This window comes from Mucor velutinosus, assembly GCF_035048745.1.
Source record: "Mucor velutinosus strain NIH1002 chromosome Unknown tig00001575, whole genome shotgun sequence".
Taxonomy (NCBI): domain Eukaryota; kingdom Fungi; phylum Mucoromycota; class Mucoromycetes; order Mucorales; family Mucoraceae; genus Mucor; species Mucor velutinosus.
Window position 1 is genome coordinate 404,932 of NW_027041916.1, and position 20,280 is coordinate 425,211.

The following is a 20,280-nucleotide window of genomic DNA, read 5'->3' on the forward strand; positions in this document are numbered from 1 at the left end:
TGTACGTTGCTCATGTATATCTTCTTGCTGCAACAAAGTATTTCCTTTGTAAATTAAACGATAGTTTTTTAATATATTCTTGTTATTAATTGTATAGCATATGTATCAATGGTATCTTGAATATCCCAGTCCATCTCGCATCTTCATGTTAAGTAACCATCCCGTCCAAGTCTGGTAATATCACCAAAAAGTTAGCAGTAGCTAAAACGATCCAATATGAGGAGTTTGGCATCCCCTCTTTGCCCGAGCATACTAGCAACGTATGAACACACAACAACCATCCGACTGCTGGATGAAGTATGATGCCGAAGAAAGCTTTAATTTGATACGTATTTTTGAAATCAAGAACATGTCGTGGCTATTGTTATTATGACCTGGATATTGCAACACAAACAAAGGTCAGATCTGTATCTAATATGAACAAGGTTATATTCAGTGACACTTCTAGCATGATTTTGAAAGCCATATACTTTATAGGAATCGAAAAAATTACGAAAATACTTAATATTCATGGCAAATAAATACTTTGATCCGAGTATATCAAGTATCTTGCGCTATTATTTTGTTTCCTCGAAAAAATACAACGCAACTTGTAGCACCATTATTCCCAAGCATTTTTTTTTTTTTGACGAGCTCATTATCCAGGTATTCCCCAAATATGAAACATCGCGTGTACCCAAATTTTTCAACATCTGGCACGCACATTAGACCATCAATTACTGTTACTATCAAACTTCCATTTCATAATGGACTTTTTGTAGCGTTGTGAGCATCTTTTACTTGTCAGTAATCATATTGGGCTAGCTCCTATGCCTATAAGCTTGAATTCAATGATGGTCGAAAGGAGCTAATAGGTGTGCTCACTGCTTAAATACTATATGTTAATAAATTAGGATGTGGGGACCTGTGGTGACCCCAGCTGGTACAAACCTGAGCTCAAATTTCACACTGTAAAAATGGCAACTTTGTAGAGACTTATCTCGACGAAAACTCAAGTTGCAAACGTTTAAAATAGTGGCAACAGCTCCTCTTGTGAGGCTTTACAACATGCTAGAGTATCAGAGATTTTTTTTTCTAGCTGTATTTTTCGCTTTTTTCTCGATAGCGCATGAAGAACTTATATTAAATAGAATGTCTTTTATGCATCTGATAGGACTCAACAACCTCTATCGATTGAATTTTAAAGCTTGTAAAAATGTTCATTTTTGATGGAGATATCCATGATCACAAATATCCATGCTCTGGAAGCCATTTTGGCCTTGCATCTTGGTCGTCCTTGGAATTTGGAAATCCCAAATTTTGACTTAAAAAATCGAATTACTTGACAGGAAATACAGCTACAGATGCATGTTATATCTCAATCAGTAGCTTGAAATTAGATCTATCAGATAGCAACATTTATTTTAATTTTGCTTTGATAAATAGGTACTTTTGGTCCAAAAACAGCTATTTTACTTCATCAAGTTTTATTCACTGAGAATTAAATTTGTTGCTTTGTAATTAATACCATTCGATGCAGAATTTTGAGCACTACAGAAATTAATTAGCTTACTAGATTGCTTTTGCTATCAACTTTTCAAGTAATTCTGCATCGAAGACTTTGTAAAGAAATTTGGAACAGAAATTCACTTTCGAAATTCAAACCCAGCCGATAGCTTTTAAGTATCGAGTTTCTCAAATCAAACGTGTATTCAAGCACTTTTTGGAAAAATAACGATATAGCCAGACATGTAGAGCAGTAAGAAGTATACGTCAAAAGAACGAAAAGACTTGTATCGCTTTTGGCTGAGTTCCAGCTGTTTAAGCGTCTACTGCAGCTTCAAATCAGGCGGTGATGCTTATCAATGTGGATGCCAATATCCATCGATTCAGATCAACATATTATCGCGATTCATTGTATCTATTCTTCTTATCTACAAAGGCATACATGGTAGAGTAGTATGATACAGCTAAACATCCTCAGTACATTTTCGTCTTGATTCGTGAGCCGTAAATGTTAAACGTGCTTGAGAAAATCAACTTGAAAGGCTGTTCATTTGTGATCCACAAGTAGTGTGGCTTGTGAAATTTTATATTTGAGCTAATTGTCTTTTGATTCCGTGACAGAAAAGTTTTTTTTTTTTTTACGAATTTTTTTTCCATACACAAAAGGGATACTACAGTAATTGAAGGATTTTTTTTTCTCTCTCCTTCCCATTAAATTTTGATACAACATGTCTTTCACTCTTGAAGCTCCTTTGGCCTATAAGATCCTCGATAACTACTTTGAAAACGTTTCCTACGTTAAGGGGTAAATACTTGAGCATTTTACGAGATGATTTGATTATAAAGGCTAATTGTGTATTGTCTGCATTTAATAGTGTCGAAGCCTCCGAAGCTGATAAGTCTGTTTTCAATGCCTTGACTGAAGGTCCCTCTGCTGAGGCCTACCCTCACTTGGCCAGATGGTATGCTCACATTGCTGCTGTCCAAGGTTTGATCACCAAGTAAGTTACACACATGAAACGCGCGCGTTTTGATTGTAAATGTTCAGGATCATTTGTGTTGACATGATGAAACTTTAGGGAAGCCGCTGCTGCCCCCGCTGCCGCTGCCGCTGCTGAGGAAGATGAAGATGATATTGATCTCTTTGGTTCCGATGACGAGGAAGTTGATGAGGAAGCCGAGAAGATCAAGGCTCAACGTATTGCTGAATATAACGCCAAGAAGGCTAACAAGCCCAAGACCATTGCTAAGACCACTGTTACTCTTGAAGTTAAGCCTTGGGATGATGAGACCAACATGGAGGAATTGACCGCTGCTGTCAGAGCTATTGCCATGGACGGTCTCCTCTGGGGTGGTTCTCAACTCGTTGCCATTGGTTACGGTATCAAGAAGCTCCAAATCAACTGTGTTGTTGAGGATGATAAGGTTATGATGGATGATTTGTGTGATGCTATCACTGATTTGGAAGACTACGTTCAATCCGTTGATGTTGCTGCTATGCAAAAGATCTAAGTTGCTTCATAGTAGTTTGTCCAGAGAAAAAGAAATATCAAATAAATCTATCATTTATCATATGAAGTAAGTCTTAATCTTTTTGAGGATTATCAGCATGACAATAAACAAAGCTATCAATTTTCACATGTTAAAAAAAAGCCTTGCTTGTCTGTATTGAAGATATCAAATAACAGGTTCTTTTTTTTTTTTTTTTTTTTTTTTCTTGTTCTATGATTGACCCCTACCCCATTCTTCCTTTCTCCTTTCTCTCTCTCTCTCTCTCTCTCTCTCTCTCTGCCTTTTTTTTTCTTTTTCGTTTTCTTTCAATTTCTCTATTTATCAAGCTTGAAATGCCATTCATCAATACAAATCAACAACCACAGAAAGAGGAAAAATACAGATTTGTGGACGAAATTTTATCTGCGCCTGATTATTATCGTGTGCTTGGAATCAAGAAAGATGCGCCAACGGAGGAAATCAGACGAGCTTACATCAGAGTAAAAACAAATGCATTGATCTTGTAGACAGATGTATTGATGTTTTGAGTGTAGAGAAGCAGAGTGTGTCATCCAGATAAATTTGTACCATCTTACCCTCGAGCAACAGAAAGCTTTCAGAGTAAAAACATGCTTTTGTGGCATTCGGAAAGAAAAGAAATCTAAATCCTCTCTCACTTAGTTCTTTCTATAGCTTATGAAACTCTTAGTAATCCGTCATCCAAACTACTGTATGATGTATCGAAACACAAAGGCACATCAACCACATCTTCTTCATTTGTTTCTTCAGATGATGATAACCCTAACGATACGCTACAGCGAGTATTGCATCAAGTAAATATGAAATTTAGATCTGATCGACTGTTTTATTCATCACCTTTGATTCAATAGCTTTTTAATGAAATGCTGGATGGAGAGTTTCAAACCATGAGAGCATTTATACGTAAATACGCTTATATACATATATAACATCTACAGTAGATCATCTGACAATTGTACAACAACTGTGTGTAGATGCTCTAAATGAAACAAATCCTGGCATGCATATCACAGAGGACGCTATTCTCCAAATTGAATTAGGTTTTCGAAAAATGCGTGAACTATTTCAATGTAAAGTATTATTTGTTTATCGCAAGTTACATGCTGTTTAACATGTTCACGCATAGCAACACATCAATACTACAAAGTCGTACAATTTGAGCTGATGAAATTATATGAACTACAGCATGAATTACGAACACTGTCTTATTTCAGTTTATGGCGACGAATGCAACTGTCGATCACAATATGCAAAGTACTGCTACAGCTGCCTATCATTATCAATGCTGAATCAAAACAGAGACAATTACTGGAGGACAAAGATAGCAGCAGTAAAAAGAAACAAGAACAGCGTGGTGGCATTCTAAATCAAAAGATTGAAAATGCATTGCAGATGGCTGTAGGCTTATTAGAAACGGGCGAGAAATACACCAAGGCCTGGTAATGTGAAAACATCATATCATTTAAATAGAAAAGCAATAAAAACTTGTTCTCATCCTCTGTTACATGTGAAAATCCGTATTACATTCTCTTGGACATGTAATTCTATTCATCCATCTTCATTTCCTGTGCATTTGAACAGGTCCCGTTTAGCAATGTTCAACTCCGAGTGCAATAGAAGAGGGACCAACGCTTGCATCCGCGCTTGCTACATGCCTATGCCATCTACAGTAGAAGCTATTATTGAAAAAAAGCTTAGAATCAAATCTAAATATATTTACGATCCACGATAAAATGGCATAGCACCTCATAGTTGGTATGTGAGATATATCGCAGAAGCACAGACTCACAAAATATTCATTGCTAAAGGACCCAGTGGATTGTCTCAAGATACAGTGCTTAATTCCTTCTCAAATGTTTTCTCATTTTAGGCGTTCCGAGAAAAAGAAAGCTAATACAGATTCCTCTAGTAACACAACATGAAATGCAAATGAATTTGAATATCTGTATACGTCGAACTGGAATCCTTCTATTATGTGTGTAGCTCTGTCCATGCTATGGATTCAGAATTAAAAGGGCTGATAATTCACTTCAAGCGTCTCAAATGCCTAAAATAACCCCTTGATTTCCCTGGTTATCTTAGCCGTTGGAGTGCACGTCATTTTTGTATATTCAGGTGTAATGTTACACTCACAAATACCCCTCTTGTAACAACAAGCGCGAAAAATAGAGGGGAATGGAAGAGGAAAGTGCTTCAAATTGAAGGCTGAAAAGCAAGTCTAGCTGATAGTAGATATTTAGAGCTTGCATTGGGAAGAAAAGAGAGTGAAGCATTCTAGTGATGTTATAAAATTTTTCTGAAGGATAAACCTTGAAGAGTACACAACATGAATGATTGAACTTTGATAATTCAACTCTAAAATCAGCAATGCTCTCCATCATGTTGTAATGATAAAGAAAGGTCATATGATGCTAAAAAAACCATTTAATATTAAAAAGCTTAAATGTCATACAATAGCAATAACATTTATAGTAACAGCATCTACGAACAACATGAAGAAAACAACATGCTCTTGCAGCCAAGCAGCCAGGTTTAGAGTGAACAGCAGGAATAAGGTTTGCTGTTGTATTATATAAAGTTTACACTGTTCAACAGGTTGTCGTACGTTTTTCACTGCCAAAAAATTTCAAAGCCAAATGAAATAGTTTGCAAGAGAGATATGGATCAAAATTTGTGTTATTTATGTTGGACAAGAAAAAAAAAATGAGGTTACCTTTAGGTTATTTTTTTCGACAGGAAACGGCATATAGAATCCAAAAAGTACGGGCACAATGGGTTCAGAAGGATCCCTGAAATATGTGCTGGCCCCTCGCCAATGTGGTTGATTTGACATGGAGCGGATCATTTCCTTTATCAGTGGATGCAAGATATCGCACACCAGATAACCTGTAGTGCTCCACAGCAGGTACAAGAGATTGGGACATTTTAAATGCGGTATCTCAACATTGATCCCCTCTTTGCTACACAATATAATAGAGATTGAAACTTTCATCATATCACGGAAGGTGGGATAAATAGAAGAGAAAAGGGTGTTGGTGTGGGAATATATAATGCTCATGTCAGTTTTCCTTGGCTCCTTTCTTGTGTAGTCGTGCTATCCATCAGCGTCTTTTCGAGCATTCACCATGTTGAAAGGCACAAGCGATGCGATTACGCTAGCAACGCTATTCTACATGTCCATTTTACCTATAAAATGGAATTGATTCCGGTCGGATATTGATGAACCCAATTCAAACTCCCAAAGGAGGCCAAAGAGAGAGGAGATCCCCTCCTCGTACAAAAGCAATTGAACATGTAGGACAATACATTATCGGTGCATGAGAAAAAACAAACGAATACAGTGCCTCAGTATCCATTGGTTCAGGTTAGTTTATAGATCGTATTTTGACGCGAAGCAACTCTAGTAAGCAAACAGTAGCACTTTTTTTTTTTTTTTTTTTTTTTTTTTTTTTTTTTTTTCATTCCAAGCTAATCTCGCCTTCAACCTTAACATTTATAAAGGGGAAGGATTCCATTGCTGTAATCTCATCTCTCTTTTGTTTTCTCTTTTTTCTTATTTAAACAAGCAAACTAACAAAGCCGTAGTAATACTCTACATCTTACACCCATCCACATTCACTTATCTGACCCCATACCAATCCTTTAAATCATACCTTCTTTTATCAACAAAATGAACAAGCTCCACTGGTCTTCCGAATATCTTCATGAGTGCCCCGTATCTCATCAGCAACAATACATGTCTAAAGTAGACCTTGAGCAACAAGCTAGTTTGATGTATCCTGGTAATAAATGGCATCGTTATCTAGCGTATATGCACTCACTCACATCATTATCTTCACAGTGTCACCATTTTATGCTACATCTCCCTCTGCTTCACCTAATAGCGTCATGTATGGTAATGAGCCTTTCATCACCAGCCCATCTTACATGGCACAACATGGTCCCGGAAGCCCAGATTCCTTAATGTCTGGATTTTCTGTAACCCAACCTGTTTATCACCATCCTCAAGTACCACCTCAACTAGTACAATCTTCTTCTAGTTCAACTATTCATTCCACTAGCAGCGCCAGTTCCGCCGCCGCTACAGCCTACTTGAATGAAACGATTGCAAAGGCTTCAGCATTGCCTGAGTCCTTTTATCCTGAATTCCTTCAATACTCCAAGGAATCATTTGAACAATCTGCCTCCAACAGTAACAACAGTAACAGCAAGAAGCGCAGTAGATCAGATGAAGATAAAGGCCAACAACAACAGCAATTCTCCTCTTCCTCCTCCTCTTCTTCCTCCGAGGAAGATGATGATGAAGAAAGACGTCCTGCCCGCAAGCAAAAAGTTGAGTAAGTGTGCCCCTGATCTAGCAAAACCTGTTTTCATGTTTACTGACTGCCGTTATTCAGACAACAACAAGACTCCACATCTACCGTTACTGAATTGAGACGCCAAATCCACATCCAATCCGAGCAAAAACGTAGAGCTCAAATCAAGGATGGTTTTGAGGATTTGCGCACAGAATTACCTGCTTGTTTGAACAAGAAGATGAGCAAAGTTACATTGTTGCACAGAAGTAAGTAGCTTAGCTATACAGTGTATGATTTTCTGTTATTCACCGCCAAATCAACCTAGCTGTCCAACACATCCAACACTTGAAATCTACCCAAATGACTATATTGGCTGAACTCGAGCGTCTTGTTCAAGAGAATGAGCAGCTCAGAAGGTAATTTTCACGCCATTCTGTTATATGATCACATCAACTCACGCTCTTTATAGCTTCCAACAAGGTGTATTACAAAAGCAAGCCCTTGAAAACATGTATTCTATTGGAAACATGTAAATTAAGAGTCAAATTTCTTCTTCTCTCGCATTTATATATACTATATATAATACCAACACATAATACCCTGTTATTTCTCTCTCGCACACACACACACACACACAATCTATAGAAGTCATTTCACCCTTTTTTTGGCATTTTCTCTTATTAATACTTGTATACCCACTTTAAATACACCTTTTCAACCCAAAGCACACAAAAAACCACGCAAAAAAAAAAAAAAAAAAAAAAATACCACGCACTCAAAAGAGACCATTCAAACCAACATTTAGACAATTTCTTCATTTGAAGAAGTTACCTCCCTCCCCCTTCTCCTGTTTCCCCTATCAAATCTTATTATGTAATAGTGTTCTTGTGTTCTTTTAGAACCATAGAAAAAACTATGTATCATTTTAATCTCTTTTATGATAAGTTTTATCGCCCTTTATTTATATGCTCTCCACAACTCCCACTTTTTTTTTTTTTTTAATTCATAATAAAGTTTTTATTCGAAAAACAACAAAAACCGAGGTACCATGTGCGGATGCATGGACGGAGTATGACAACTAAGCCTTGTTTTTGTTCCATTAACATGAAAATTAAGGAGCAGATCTCGATGTACTTATTGATCCGTACTACTCTAATCAAATCACACATTGATGGCGAAGAAAGAGTTGATTTATTATGGATTTTCAAAAGAGATCGTGAGATCGTGTGTGTGTGTGTGCGTGTGTGTGTGAGATACTACAAAGGTATAAGAAAAATAAAAAACATTACATTGGAGAAGGGTAGGGTTGATTAGAATAGGGCTGCTTTAGGAAGAGCTGCTCTTGGGAGCGAGAGTGACACCCAAGACAATGGCAATAATGATGAGAATAACAATGAAAATACCAAAACAGATCCACTTCTTTCTACGAGTAGCCTTGGCAGACGTCTTTGCCTTTTCGACGTATTGAACACCTTGCTCCAAATTACCAGTGGTTTCGTATGCACTTTGTTCAATTGTATCCAGCACCTTGGACTGAGCTTCCAACATTTGCTGCATCTCCTCAAAGAGCACAGACAATTCTTGAACACTTTTGGCTAAACGCTTGATGTCCTCATGACGCTCTTGTACTGCATCTAGAGTATTTTGAGCACCTTGACGTCTATATTCACCGCTGACAGATTGAAGCAATTGTTGAGCAAACACAGCTCCTCCACCTTGCTCTGCACTGGCAATAGCTTGTTGAATTTCTTGAGGTGTGGCATTGGGGTTTGCAATCTTGATTTGTCTTTCCAGCTGTTGTCCCTCTTCCTTTTGAAATTCCAGTGCGACTCGACGATGCTTTTCAATGGCATCCATAAAAGATTTTGTCACAGAGCTGAAGGCGTTCTTTCTCATGGCTAAATCAGTGTGTCGGGCAGTAGGCTCGATTTCCTTGAGCTTTTGTTTCACGTGTGTCATGATGTTTTGAGTCTCACTGGTGAGGTTATCCACCTGCTGTCTGTTTCTTGCAAGCTCTCCAGCATCAGCAGTTTGAAGCATGCTTGACTGGTAGGATCGGATGGTGTTGACATTGTAGTTGATTTGGGAGATACTTTCCTTTACATGAGACACTTCGTCAAGAAATCCTTGGACAGAAGTGATATCGCCAGTAGTAGACAAAAGCGGACGCATCTCATATCCACCACCTGGATTACCTGCATTTTGGCCAGGATTGCCGCTGTTGTTGCGGGGATCTCTTTGAAGCTCGGCAAGTCTGTTAACACTCATTTGATGAAAGCAAAAATGTTCAAGAAAAGTAAGAAGAAAAAAAAAAAAAAAAAAAAAAGGAAAAAGAGAGAGAAGAAAAAATTGATAATATATAAACAAATATCGGGGTTGCTTCAAAGATGATCTATTTATACTCTTGAGTATAAATTAAACGAGTACAGCTCCAAAAGGAAAGAGGGCAAAACAGGGGCTCAGCTTAATTCGAGCTTAATGATGCTATTCTTGTCTGGATATCCAATCATCTCGCGAAGCCCCACCAAAAGCTATGGATATGTGTATAAAAGCCAAGCATTTTGATCTACGCGCGAATGGTCCATTTCTATTCTTTACTTATCTTTGAAGGAATAGGATTTGAACTACTCATCACTGCCTTTATCCTTGGCAAAATAGTAGCTAATACTACTCGAGTGGTATGTCCAACAAGACGCTTGTGTTCCAATCCATCATATGATTTCGTACAAAGACCAAAGATGGATCCAATGCAAAATTCAAGAGCTCTCGGCATTAATTGTACAGTTTGGCGCACAGTCAAGAAGGAGCATATTGCCTCTCTTGACGTGCAAGAATGACTATCTTGACAAGATGACGAGAATAAAATAAATGTGCAGCACCTATACTGCCTCTTTTATACACCCATTATAAAAGCATTTCATTCCATCGCAAATGTCAAATAGTCTTGATCAATACTGAGCCGCATCAGATCATCGCCAGCCATATGAGAACCAAATTGAAAAGCGACACAACGTTCTTCCTATGTAATACTATCATGAAACGATGCAGCAGATGGAACGACTATGTAAACTTTATATGTTCAGATAGATATACTCAATGATTGTGAATAGTCTCCTTTACCACTCTCGATATTCCTCAATGCCACTCAATTTCACCCCAACTCCATTTGGTGCTGCGAAAGCTCGCTACTTTACTGCAATATTTACTCGGTATGATGACTACAGAGGTTCATTGAAGGATGCCGAGACAGCGATGGAATGATTTATTATTTTCTATTTACAACATTTTTAAAATGCATTCAATTTTCTACAGAGGTATATCTTTTTTTTTTTTTTTTTTGTCTAACCCAAAAATGATTTATATACCACATTGTCTGTCTCTTCAATGTATTGATAGCCAAGTCTCACCAGATACTCGTTGAACTGCTCTGATTCCTCAGGAGGCACTTGAACACCCAAGAAGACTTTACCCATGTCGTCGCCATGGTTACGGTAATGGAACAAGGAAACATTCCAAGTAGAATCTAATCCTTCCAAGAATCGGGTCAATGCGCCGGGACGTTCAGGGAATATGAATCTGAACACACGTTCATTGACAGGTCGACTACCACCGACCATATAACGCGCATGACATTTGGCCAGCTCATTGTCGCTCACATCAATACCACGAAACCCCTCTGCACTCCATCCGTCCAAGATTTCCTTGACCTCAGTCTCCAGATTCTTGACCTTGAATGAGATGTAAATGTGAGCTTCATTAGGATCCGAGAAGCGATACGAAAACTCGGTAACAGCACGGGGGTGCACTTTACTCATCATCTTCATAAAGCTGCCTGGTCTCTCGGGAATGATAACTGTACAGAAAGCCTCCGTCTTTTCACCCAATTCGGCTCTTTCGGCAATAAATCGAAGACGATCAAAGTTGACATTGGCGCCAGAAACAATGGCTACATGGACATCATCTTTAGCTTCGGGATGAGCGTGGAGGTATTTCTTGATAGCAGCTAACGCAAGAGCACCTGTAGGCTCACAGACAGATCGAGTATCTATGGAGCAAAATTTGGTTAGAAACGGAAACTACGCACCATGGCAATAGCATGATTTACCTTCGAATACGTCCTTGATAGCAGCACACACTTCGTCATTATTCACAAGCACAACATCGTCAATGAAGCTAGTGACCAAACGATAGTTTTCTTTACCAACCATACGTACAGCAGCACCATCAGCAAATAGACCCACTTCATTGAGCAACACACGGTCTCCGGCCTTCAAACTTTGCTTCATGGCACAAGCGTCATGCGTTTCCACGCCAATGATTTTGATGTGAGGAGCAATGCGCTTGACATAGCTACCGATACCGGCGATCAAACCACCACCGCCGATGGGGATGAAGATGGTAGAGATCTTACTTACATCATGTTGTCTCAGGATTTCCATACCAATGGTGCCCTGGCCAGCAATTACGTAAGGATCGTCAAAGGGGGGAATATCCAGCAGGCCCTCTTCAGCAGTCAGTCTAGCGCACTCCTTCTTGGCCTCGTCAAAATCATTTCCAAACAAAACGACCTCAGCACCAAGTCTTGCTACATTTCGCCACTGTACAATCCACATGTCAGGCTTTGGCTGAGTCCAATGTCATTACAACTAACTTACTTTAATGGCAGGAGTGGGCACAGGCATAACAATCTTGGCCTTGATGCCTAGTTTCTGAGCTGAGATGGCAACCCCCTGAGCATGATTACCTATCAATGGGATTTTAGATCCAATGAATCAACGCTAAAAATCGAGAAAAAAATACAAACCAGCAGAGCAAGCAATGACACCTCGCTTCTTTTCCTCGTCCGTCAGGTGAGCCAAACGATTGTAAGCACCGCGAATCTTGAAAGAAAATACAGGCTGCAAATCCTCACGCTTGAGGTAGATCTTGGACCCGATTTTTGCATTAAGGTTAACAGCTTCTTGGAGTGGAGTTTCTTTTACAATGTCATAGACACGAGCTGTCAAGATCATGCGCAAATAGTCAGGATGTTCAGGAGCTTCAGGCTCATTGCCCGTATTGAGAGCAGGGGAAGTGTTGGTGGTAGTTGAGAATCTCATTGTAATGAAAGAGAAGAGAAAGATGGAAGATGTCGGTATACAATTGGGTTTTCTATCCTGTCTTTATATGTTCAACTGCGTTTCAATTGTCAAAAGCCATTGGCTACATCGCAACGCTTCTTATTCCAAATGACTCAGTCAGATCCAGTTACTTTTATTGGTTACATTGGGCATTTTATGGATAGTTTTATCATGAGTCAATCATTTCAGGATAGGAATCTTCGCTATGCAGTGACTTGATGTTTCAATGGGTTGGTATTAGTAGTAGTATGCTTTGATTTACGCTTCCATTCGACCACTGCAGACGATGATGATGCATCAGGTCTCTGGATTTTGGGTGCAGCTGCAATTGACTCAATCATATTACTCGATGTTGCACTGTTGAGGTGGATCTCAAATCTACCCTTCTTGATAAAAGTGTCCTGATTTAAAGCCATGTTGTACTGACTATTGCGTTTTAATTCATGCAAAATGGGTGGTGGCTCTATGGTGCTGTTGCTGGATGTAGGTGGTGTTGGCTTGGCTGGTGATCGTGATATCTCGGATACCTCCTCCTCACCTGGTCTCTGCCAGAAATCCTGATCCCAAATCTGGGGCTCTTGCTCAAACATGCTGGCACTGTACTCTTCTACATCGTCGTCCTCGTCGTCATCGTCCATCATGATTTCGCTCCTGTTATGTACATTGTTATTGTCGCTATTTCTGGTGATTCTACTCGAAGTGATGATCAAGGATGGAATGTCGTTTTCTTCATCGCCACAAAATGTACATATTTTTCTCCTCGTCAGCGAGTATTCATTGTCGTGTTCAAAATCATGGTCGTCATCTTCAGATAGAATTCTAATTCCTGCGATATCTGCAAATTCTTTGGCCGTTAAATCTTCTGAATTCACAGTAATGTTGGAAGCAGAAATGCATGAGACATGCGAATAGTGTCGAATATGGCTGGCCTTCTTTCTCCTTGTGGTTGCTGTGATGGCAGACTGTGTGCTCTGTGTGTGTCGGTGGTGATATCTTGGCATCTGAGGATTTGTATTGAACAAGGAAGCGTTGGGCGAGTTACGCTTCATAAGGATGCCAGTAGTGTTGTGAATGGGCAGTGATGAGGTATGCTCCTTTTGTATCAGACTTGCGTTGTTTGTCTTTTTCTGCTGCTTATACCGGTTTTGTTCAAACCATGCGTCATTGGCAAATGGATGTGGCTCATCTGGCTCTTCTGTCGATCGAAAATAGTCAATGATGGCGCTCAATGAAGATCTTCGATGCGTGGTGTCTGATATGCTACTACCATTGAACTGCTTTCTCTTTTTGTTGCTCTGAAATGAACTGGCAAGCCTGCTGATAATGGCATTTAGCTTGGACTCCTTCTTGGATGAAGCACTGGCAGAGCGATTTCTCTTTAGCGAAAGAGCAGAGAAGGTGTTTGCCATGAAATAGTCGTAAAGATAAGCCAAGAGAAAGAGAGAGAGAGATGTAAAAGAAAGAGTGAAAGGAGAAGTCAAGAACAGCCTTTATATATAAGGAGAAGAAGAGGAGAAAAGGATCTTGCAAAGAATATGCAGAAAAAGACTATTTTACAAGCCAAAAACGCAACATGTTTGTTATTTATTGACAATGACAAACTAATGGTGTGTCTTTTTTTTTGAATACACGCTATGCCACCAAATGCTCTTGGAAGCTATCACGCTGCAACAGACATGTACAGCCAATCCCGCATGACAGCTACTTTTATTCAAAATCCTGGGCTTTCGTATCCTTGTCCATTTTAGTGAAATGTTCATGCAACTCGTTTTTGATAGGGGATCAGATTAATATCGAGAGCGAATGGACCAAAAAAAAGGGGGGGGGTGGGGGAGATGTGTCTAATATATGATTCATCATATCAGACGGGCGATATGTGAGAAAAAGGAAATAATTTCATAGAGATACAACACCATGTAGACCGATAGCTATGTATTGCAATAATCATGCATTTCGATTATGAAAAAGGGAAGGGTCTAGGTCGTTGTGTGTGGATTCAATCCTTTCAGCATGTCAGAGAGAGGCCCTTCCCGTTATGACTAATACATTACCCCCCCTTTAAAAGAGTAATAATAACGTGCTGCTTTTTATTGAGCTCTCATTGTCTTGCCCTTATAGTATGGTATATTAATGCATGTGAATGCTTCCAATTACTACATACAGTCATTATCGTGTCCATACGTCAATGTATCAAGCACATCCACTTTTTCTTACTCAAAGAGCCATCATCACGTGGCAAAGATTGGTTACTATTACTACTGCTGCCATCAGTTGGTTAAACAAGACCTTCTAGAGCAAACTTGAATATCCATCAATATTTTAAGAAGCCCATGAATGCGTCTCCCTTCTTTTCTTGGCCATGACAATGAAAGCTCTGTGTCCTCCTTTAAAAGAGCAATTAATGTACTATAAATAAGTTTGAGGAGACACATTGTCTTTTGGTAGAATACAATTGAAACGGTTTAGATGTTATTCGGAGCCTTTTTGGATTGACCCTTACATTTAGAAACATACGCCCGCTAAGCATGCACTTTTTACATGCAAGCTTAGTATGATGATTTGTGTGTTTCTATATAAATAACAGTATTCATAAGATTGCGGTAAGATGATCCAAGCAATAATGTATATCATATGTTGTGTAATACTGTGTATTGTGCTTGATTGTGTACGCGCTATTCTTGGAAATTTACGGCGCAAATTTTATTGGGAATGCTATTGCCGGGTAAAGAACAAGATCATTCTAAACCTTCTTTCAGCATTACACATGCTTTCGTAACTGAGCATATGGTTTGCCCTTGTATTAAATAATGTATATAATTAATAGCACATATACATTTTGATTGTGTCTACCCTATTTCTTGAAAACTTGATAGCTTTCCATTGAAGCCTATTTTATTTTTCCATTGATATCCGTGCATTCGCCTATTCCTTCTTGATCTTATCGAAAGCTCTTGTAAATTTAGAGTCGTTATTTAAGAATAAAAGCAGGCAAGCTTTGCACAGGCATTTTATAATTAAGCATGATTACTACATGATTTGTTTGAATATGCATCTACTCTCGAGTTGCTGTATGTAAGAGATTGATCTTGTTTAAATTAAATGCCGATGCTGTATTGTAAATGTCAAAAGCTGTTCATGAATTAAGCGCCTCGCATCCAATATCATATTATAATAAATGTTCAGTCCCTAGACACTTTTACAACCATAATATGGAAATTGAGTCTCCAGGTGGCTCATATACGATTAACCAGCCCCACCAGCCAGAATTAATTCAAACCCAGAATCATAGTTGTATTGTTCAGGAATAAAGGGACCACTATAATATGTAGGAAGAAGAAAGACTGACGTTTATTGATGTGGATGCTTGGATCTTTATACCATTGATATGGTGTTACACGACATCCCACCGCTGTGATAAGATATAGAATTTAAATAAGGACTATGATATAAATGTATGAATGAAAATCGCGTTAAAAAACCTAATATAGGAAAAAGCTTGATGATAGGTAGAAGTTGATCAGTGAGATGGTTTCAGAAAAGACACATGGGTGTTTTTGTGTTTTGACCTGTGGCATCATTGATTACATCGTATCTTGTGGTGGACAGGACCTTCTGTATTGTGCAAGGACCTATCCAATCTACTTGTAGTTTTCTTGGATTGTTGCGAGTGGAAATACGATTGTTGAAAATGTATACTTTGTCATTGATTTCAAATTGTGGTGTTAGTTTTTGATTATCATATATTTTCTCCAAATGTTTGTGTACATGTTCAAATGTAACTTGAAGCTTGATTTGTAACTGTTTCGCGAAGTGTGATTCCGGGGTGTCTTGTTCATTGTATGAATCCGGTAATTTCTCTGGTATTATCGTTGATAATGGTGTGCGTGCTGTGCGCCCGTGGACCAACTCAAATGGGGACGTCTTGATAGAATGGTGATACATATTGTTGTATACAAATCGAATTATCCTCAAGTTGCTGCTCCATCTTGTAGAAATCTGGTTGATATCCGTGTATGATAAAATCATTGTTCGTAGTGTTTTCATGAATCGTTCCACTATCCCGTTGGATGATGGATGATACGGCGGTGTGTATACGATGTTGATGTCTACATATCTTGCTACTTGCTGGGTGAATTGTGATCCAAGGCTGTTTCCGTTATCACACATGATCTCGTTGGGAACGCCATGTCGCAATATAAACTGAGTGTACATGATGGAAGCCAATTCTTGAGATGCTGTAGACCTGGTAGGATATAGTTCTACGTATTTTGTGAATGTGTCTATAACCACCAACACGTATTGATGTCCCGCGCTTGACGTTGGCAGAGGACCAAAGTAGTCGATTGCGACCTTGATGAACGGAGCTGTTCCATGGGTAGTGGTCATATTATGCTTAGTAGCAACATGTCCCTTGATTCTTTGACAAATTTGACACTTCTGAATATAGGCATTGATATCATGAGTCATGTTGGTCCAGTACAAGTGCGCTTTTACCAAGGAAGCCTTGGTCTTGGCGATACCGCCATGTCCTGCAAACTTGGAGTCATGATGTTTGCTGATCAGATTCGCTACCAGATGGCTAGGTACCATTATGTACATGTCTGTGGCTATGGTCTTGTGCTGTTTGTTTTCTACCTTGTATAGTATGCCATCGACGACTTTATGCTTGGAGTACTTGACATTCGTGTTGTTAAAGTATGGTCGTAACATGGGATCCAGTCTTTGTTCCTTGGCCCAATCGATGTCCGGATGATGAGAGACAATTGCATGAATCGCAGCACGAGATAGTGTATCCGCAGCATGGTTCACCTTTCCAGGTATGTATATAACCTTGAAATCATAAGCCTGTAGAAAGAGGCACCATCGCCAAAGTCTGGGTTGTTTGTCCGCATCGGTATTAAGAAGCCACTGGAGGGATGAATGGTCAGTGAATACGGTAAATTGGTTGCATTCAAGATACATTCTAAATTTCTTAACCCCAAAGATGATGGCTAAAGCTTCCAATTCACGGATGGAGTAGTTTTTTTCAAACTTGGTGACACTGCGGGATGCGAAGGAGAGAGGGTAAGGTGTGTCATCGTACCGTTGGCAGAGTATGACAGCAATGCCTGCTGAGGTGGCAGCATCGCAATGAAGCTCGAATGGAAGTTTGAAATTGGGTTGTTTCAAGTAAGGTAATGCAGCGAGAGACCTTTTGAGTTCTTGAAACGCGTGCTCCTGTTCGGATTCCCAAGCGAATGGTACATCTTTGATCTTCAAGCGTCGAATTGGTTCCACCATTACTTGATACTTGGATATAAACTTGGAATACACTCCTGCCATGCCGAGTAACCTTTCAACCTCTTTTATATTTGTGGGAGCCCGTAGATTAGTGATAGGTGTAACTTTATCCATGTCAGCATGGACACCCTGATCAGAGACAATGAAACCTAAGAAATTGATTTGATTTAGCCCAAATTGGCACTTTTCAATGTTGATGGTCAAATTGGCTTCCCTCAGTCTCGTTAGGAGTTTGCGTAACTGGAGCACATGATTGTCAAAGGTATCAGAGAACAGTATGGTGTCGTCTTGATAAGCGATAGCAGTTCTGTATCTCATGTCCCCGAGTACCTGATCCATTAATAATTGAAAGTGTGCTGGGGCATTTTTCATCCCCATGGCCATCGTGTTAAAAACATATGTAGAGTTAGGTGTTACCAGGGCACTCTTGGGCTTGTCAGCAGCAGCAATGGGAATTTGAAAATAGCCTGACAGGAGATCTATTTTTGAAAAATATTTTGCGTTGCCCAGAGACTGCAGTGCATGATGGAGGTTGATAAACGGATACTTGATAGTCTTTGTGATCGCATTTAGTTTGACGTAGTTTCCGCATATGCGAAGAGAGCCGTTTGGCTTAGGGACCGCTGTTACTGGGAAGCCCCAATCCGTGAAGTTGACTTTGCTGACAATTCCATTGCGTTCCAGTTCAGAGAGCTTGGCGTCGATCTTCGATTGTATGTCAGGATGGTAATGTCTTGGTCGAATGTAAATGGGAGGATGGTCTCCCGTGTCGATGGTGAATTCCATTTTGGTAGTAACTGAGGGCTTGTCCGAGTCTTTGCGTAATAATTCTTTGAACTCTTGTAATACATCTTGTATCCGAGCATCTTGGGAATCGGTTAATTGGATGTTACAACGCCTCGTAGCCGTGGTCTCGTAATGTAAGTTTATAAGATGATTGTCAGTTTGTAGTGTGAACATTTTGAGTTTAGTATTCATATTGACCTGAAATCTGCACATGAAATCCCAGCCGATGATAGCCTGACGAGCCAAACCGCGTATACCATGAAATTTCGTTTCGTAACCAAAAAGATTCAATTTAGTAATACCCATCGTTTGTGCTGTACGATTGTTCACGTCTGTGTAACTGATGATCTGATTGTTGTCTATTGTCAACTGCAGTGTAACGCATGTGTCATAATCCATGGCAGTGATAGCAGAACCTGTGTCCCATAATGCATGAATAGTGTGATCTCCAATGACGATTTTAGTTGTGGGAGTGAAACTGTCATGTTGAGTGGTTCGAATAGCATGCATGGAAGTAGCACGAATGTGATTAAGAGGAACCGGGGACCCCAATTCCATTAATCCTGAGTCATCCTCTGGGTGTTCAATAGTGTCTGTCTGATGCACAGAGGATGCCTGTGTGGGACATTCGTAATTTCGATGTTCGCCGAAGCAGTGACCGCAGACAGGATGTCCTTGTTTGTTGTATAATCGAGGTACAGGATCCGGAGGAAATCGTGAACGAGGTTTGGAATTGAATGACTTTTTGCTATTTCTGAATGGTCTTTTAGTACTTTTGTCTTTGTACGAGTTTGAGCTATTAACATAATCAACTTCCATTGGGTCATCCATCGTGGATTGAGTGTGGGATCCCGAAAAGTGTGCTTGTTCATCAGTATTATCATTGAGCCTAGCCTTGTGTTCAAAATCGATGGCCTTCGTGATAACTTCTTGCACCGTTGTGACCTTAGCGAGTTCTACATACGCTGTTAATGTAGCACGTAATCCTCTGTCGTGTAGCGATTGAGTAAATAAAGATATTTGATGAGCATCCGAGATATGATTATCCGGCAGCAGACTTAGCAAATGTTTCCATTTAGCACTATGTAGTTTGATGGACTCCTGCTTGGGTTGTTGACATCGCTTCAAATTGGACTTGAACTCTCGATATTCCTCGTCGGCAGGACGACCAAATTGTAACAGCATTTGTTCAGTTACGTTGGCCCAGTTTTGTCTGACTGAGGAAGGTAAGGTAGGTAACCAGTTTTTGATGACGGGAGGCATGAAGCGACCTAGTTGGACGGTACAGATATCCATGTTTTCAATGCCTACGAAATTTGCCTGTAATTCAAATTCTTTGATGTAGGTACGTAAGCTAGAATGCAATTCATACCGTGGCATGTCAATAGACTTGACCTTTTCAAGGTTCATGTATTGGATGAACTCCTTGGTGTTGGAATCGGCCATGTTAACGGACTGTGGGGTGGTGTGATAAGATGATGTGATAGACGAGGTACTGTTTGTTGTGGTGTAAACCTTTCGAAGGGATGCGATAAATTTTACTTGCTGCGTGAAGTAGTTTTTTGGTTCTGTTGTTCGGGCCTGTTTGCGAGTAGGTGATTGCAGCTGTGTGCTGGAGCGATGTTTTGTGATCTTGCGATATGTGTGATCTTGCGATATGTGTGATTTGGTGTAGTCGAGTGTGAGCCTTTGATATATCTAGTGGTTTCCGGGTTCGAGAATTCAGTTAGGGAGCCTCACCATGTATTGTTCAGGAATAAAGGGACCACTATAATATGTAG

The 20,280-nt window shown here is 39.6% G+C and overlaps 7 protein-coding genes across 7 annotated transcripts; 3 read left to right on the top strand and 4 right to left on the bottom strand.

The window, feature by feature from the left end:
* Nucleotides 1-2,213: 2,213 nt before the first annotated feature.
* On the top strand, nucleotides 2,214-2,997 carry ATC70_013381 (uncharacterized protein; the record flags this gene model as incomplete). Its single annotated transcript, XM_064832545.1, has 3 exons — nucleotides 2,214-2,290; nucleotides 2,361-2,486; nucleotides 2,565-2,997. The coding sequence occupies 3 exons, from the start codon at nucleotides 2,214-2,216 to the stop codon at nucleotides 2,995-2,997; spliced, it is 636 nt and encodes a 211-aa protein (XP_064678804.1).
* Nucleotides 2,998-3,329: 332 nt separating this feature from the next.
* ATC70_013382 (uncharacterized protein) lies at nucleotides 3,330-4,458 on the top strand (the record flags this gene model as incomplete). The annotated part of the gene is made up of 6 exons (XM_064832546.1): nucleotides 3,330-3,476; nucleotides 3,531-3,597; nucleotides 3,658-3,809; nucleotides 3,867-3,918; nucleotides 3,990-4,085; nucleotides 4,142-4,458. 6 exons carry the CDS (start codon nucleotides 3,330-3,332, stop codon nucleotides 4,456-4,458), a joined length of 831 nt encoding a protein of 276 aa, XP_064678805.1.
* A 2,227-nt stretch (nucleotides 4,459-6,685) lies between these two features.
* Nucleotides 6,686-7,846, top strand: ATC70_013383 (uncharacterized protein; the record flags this gene model as incomplete). Its single annotated transcript, XM_064832547.1, has 5 exons — nucleotides 6,686-6,797; nucleotides 6,857-7,352; nucleotides 7,413-7,579; nucleotides 7,639-7,729; nucleotides 7,783-7,846. 5 exons carry the CDS (start codon nucleotides 6,686-6,688, stop codon nucleotides 7,844-7,846), a joined length of 930 nt encoding a protein of 309 aa, XP_064678806.1.
* A 793-nt stretch (nucleotides 7,847-8,639) lies between these two features.
* Nucleotides 8,640-9,581, bottom strand: ATC70_013384 (uncharacterized protein; the record flags this gene model as incomplete). The annotated part of the gene is made up of 1 exon (XM_064832548.1): nucleotides 8,640-9,581. One exon carries the CDS (start codon nucleotides 9,579-9,581, stop codon nucleotides 8,640-8,642), a length of 942 nt encoding a protein of 313 aa, XP_064678807.1.
* A 1,073-nt stretch (nucleotides 9,582-10,654) lies between these two features.
* Nucleotides 10,655-12,412, bottom strand: ATC70_013385 (uncharacterized protein; the record flags this gene model as incomplete). Its single annotated transcript, XM_064832549.1, has 4 exons — nucleotides 10,655-11,358; nucleotides 11,419-11,911; nucleotides 11,969-12,057; nucleotides 12,118-12,412. 4 exons carry the CDS (start codon nucleotides 12,410-12,412, stop codon nucleotides 10,655-10,657), a joined length of 1,581 nt encoding a protein of 526 aa, XP_064678808.1.
* Nucleotides 12,413-12,636: 224 nt separating this feature from the next.
* On the bottom strand, nucleotides 12,637-13,842 carry ATC70_013386 (uncharacterized protein; the record flags this gene model as incomplete). The annotated part of the gene is made up of 1 exon (XM_064832550.1): nucleotides 12,637-13,842. One exon carries the CDS (start codon nucleotides 13,840-13,842, stop codon nucleotides 12,637-12,639), a length of 1,206 nt encoding a protein of 401 aa, XP_064678809.1.
* Nucleotides 13,843-15,964: 2,122 nt separating this feature from the next.
* On the bottom strand, nucleotides 15,965-19,945 carry ATC70_013387 (uncharacterized protein; the record flags this gene model as incomplete). The annotated part of the gene is made up of 1 exon (XM_064832551.1): nucleotides 15,965-19,945. One exon carries the CDS (start codon nucleotides 19,943-19,945, stop codon nucleotides 15,965-15,967), a length of 3,981 nt encoding a protein of 1,326 aa, XP_064678810.1.
* Nucleotides 19,946-20,280: the final 335 nt, after the last annotated feature.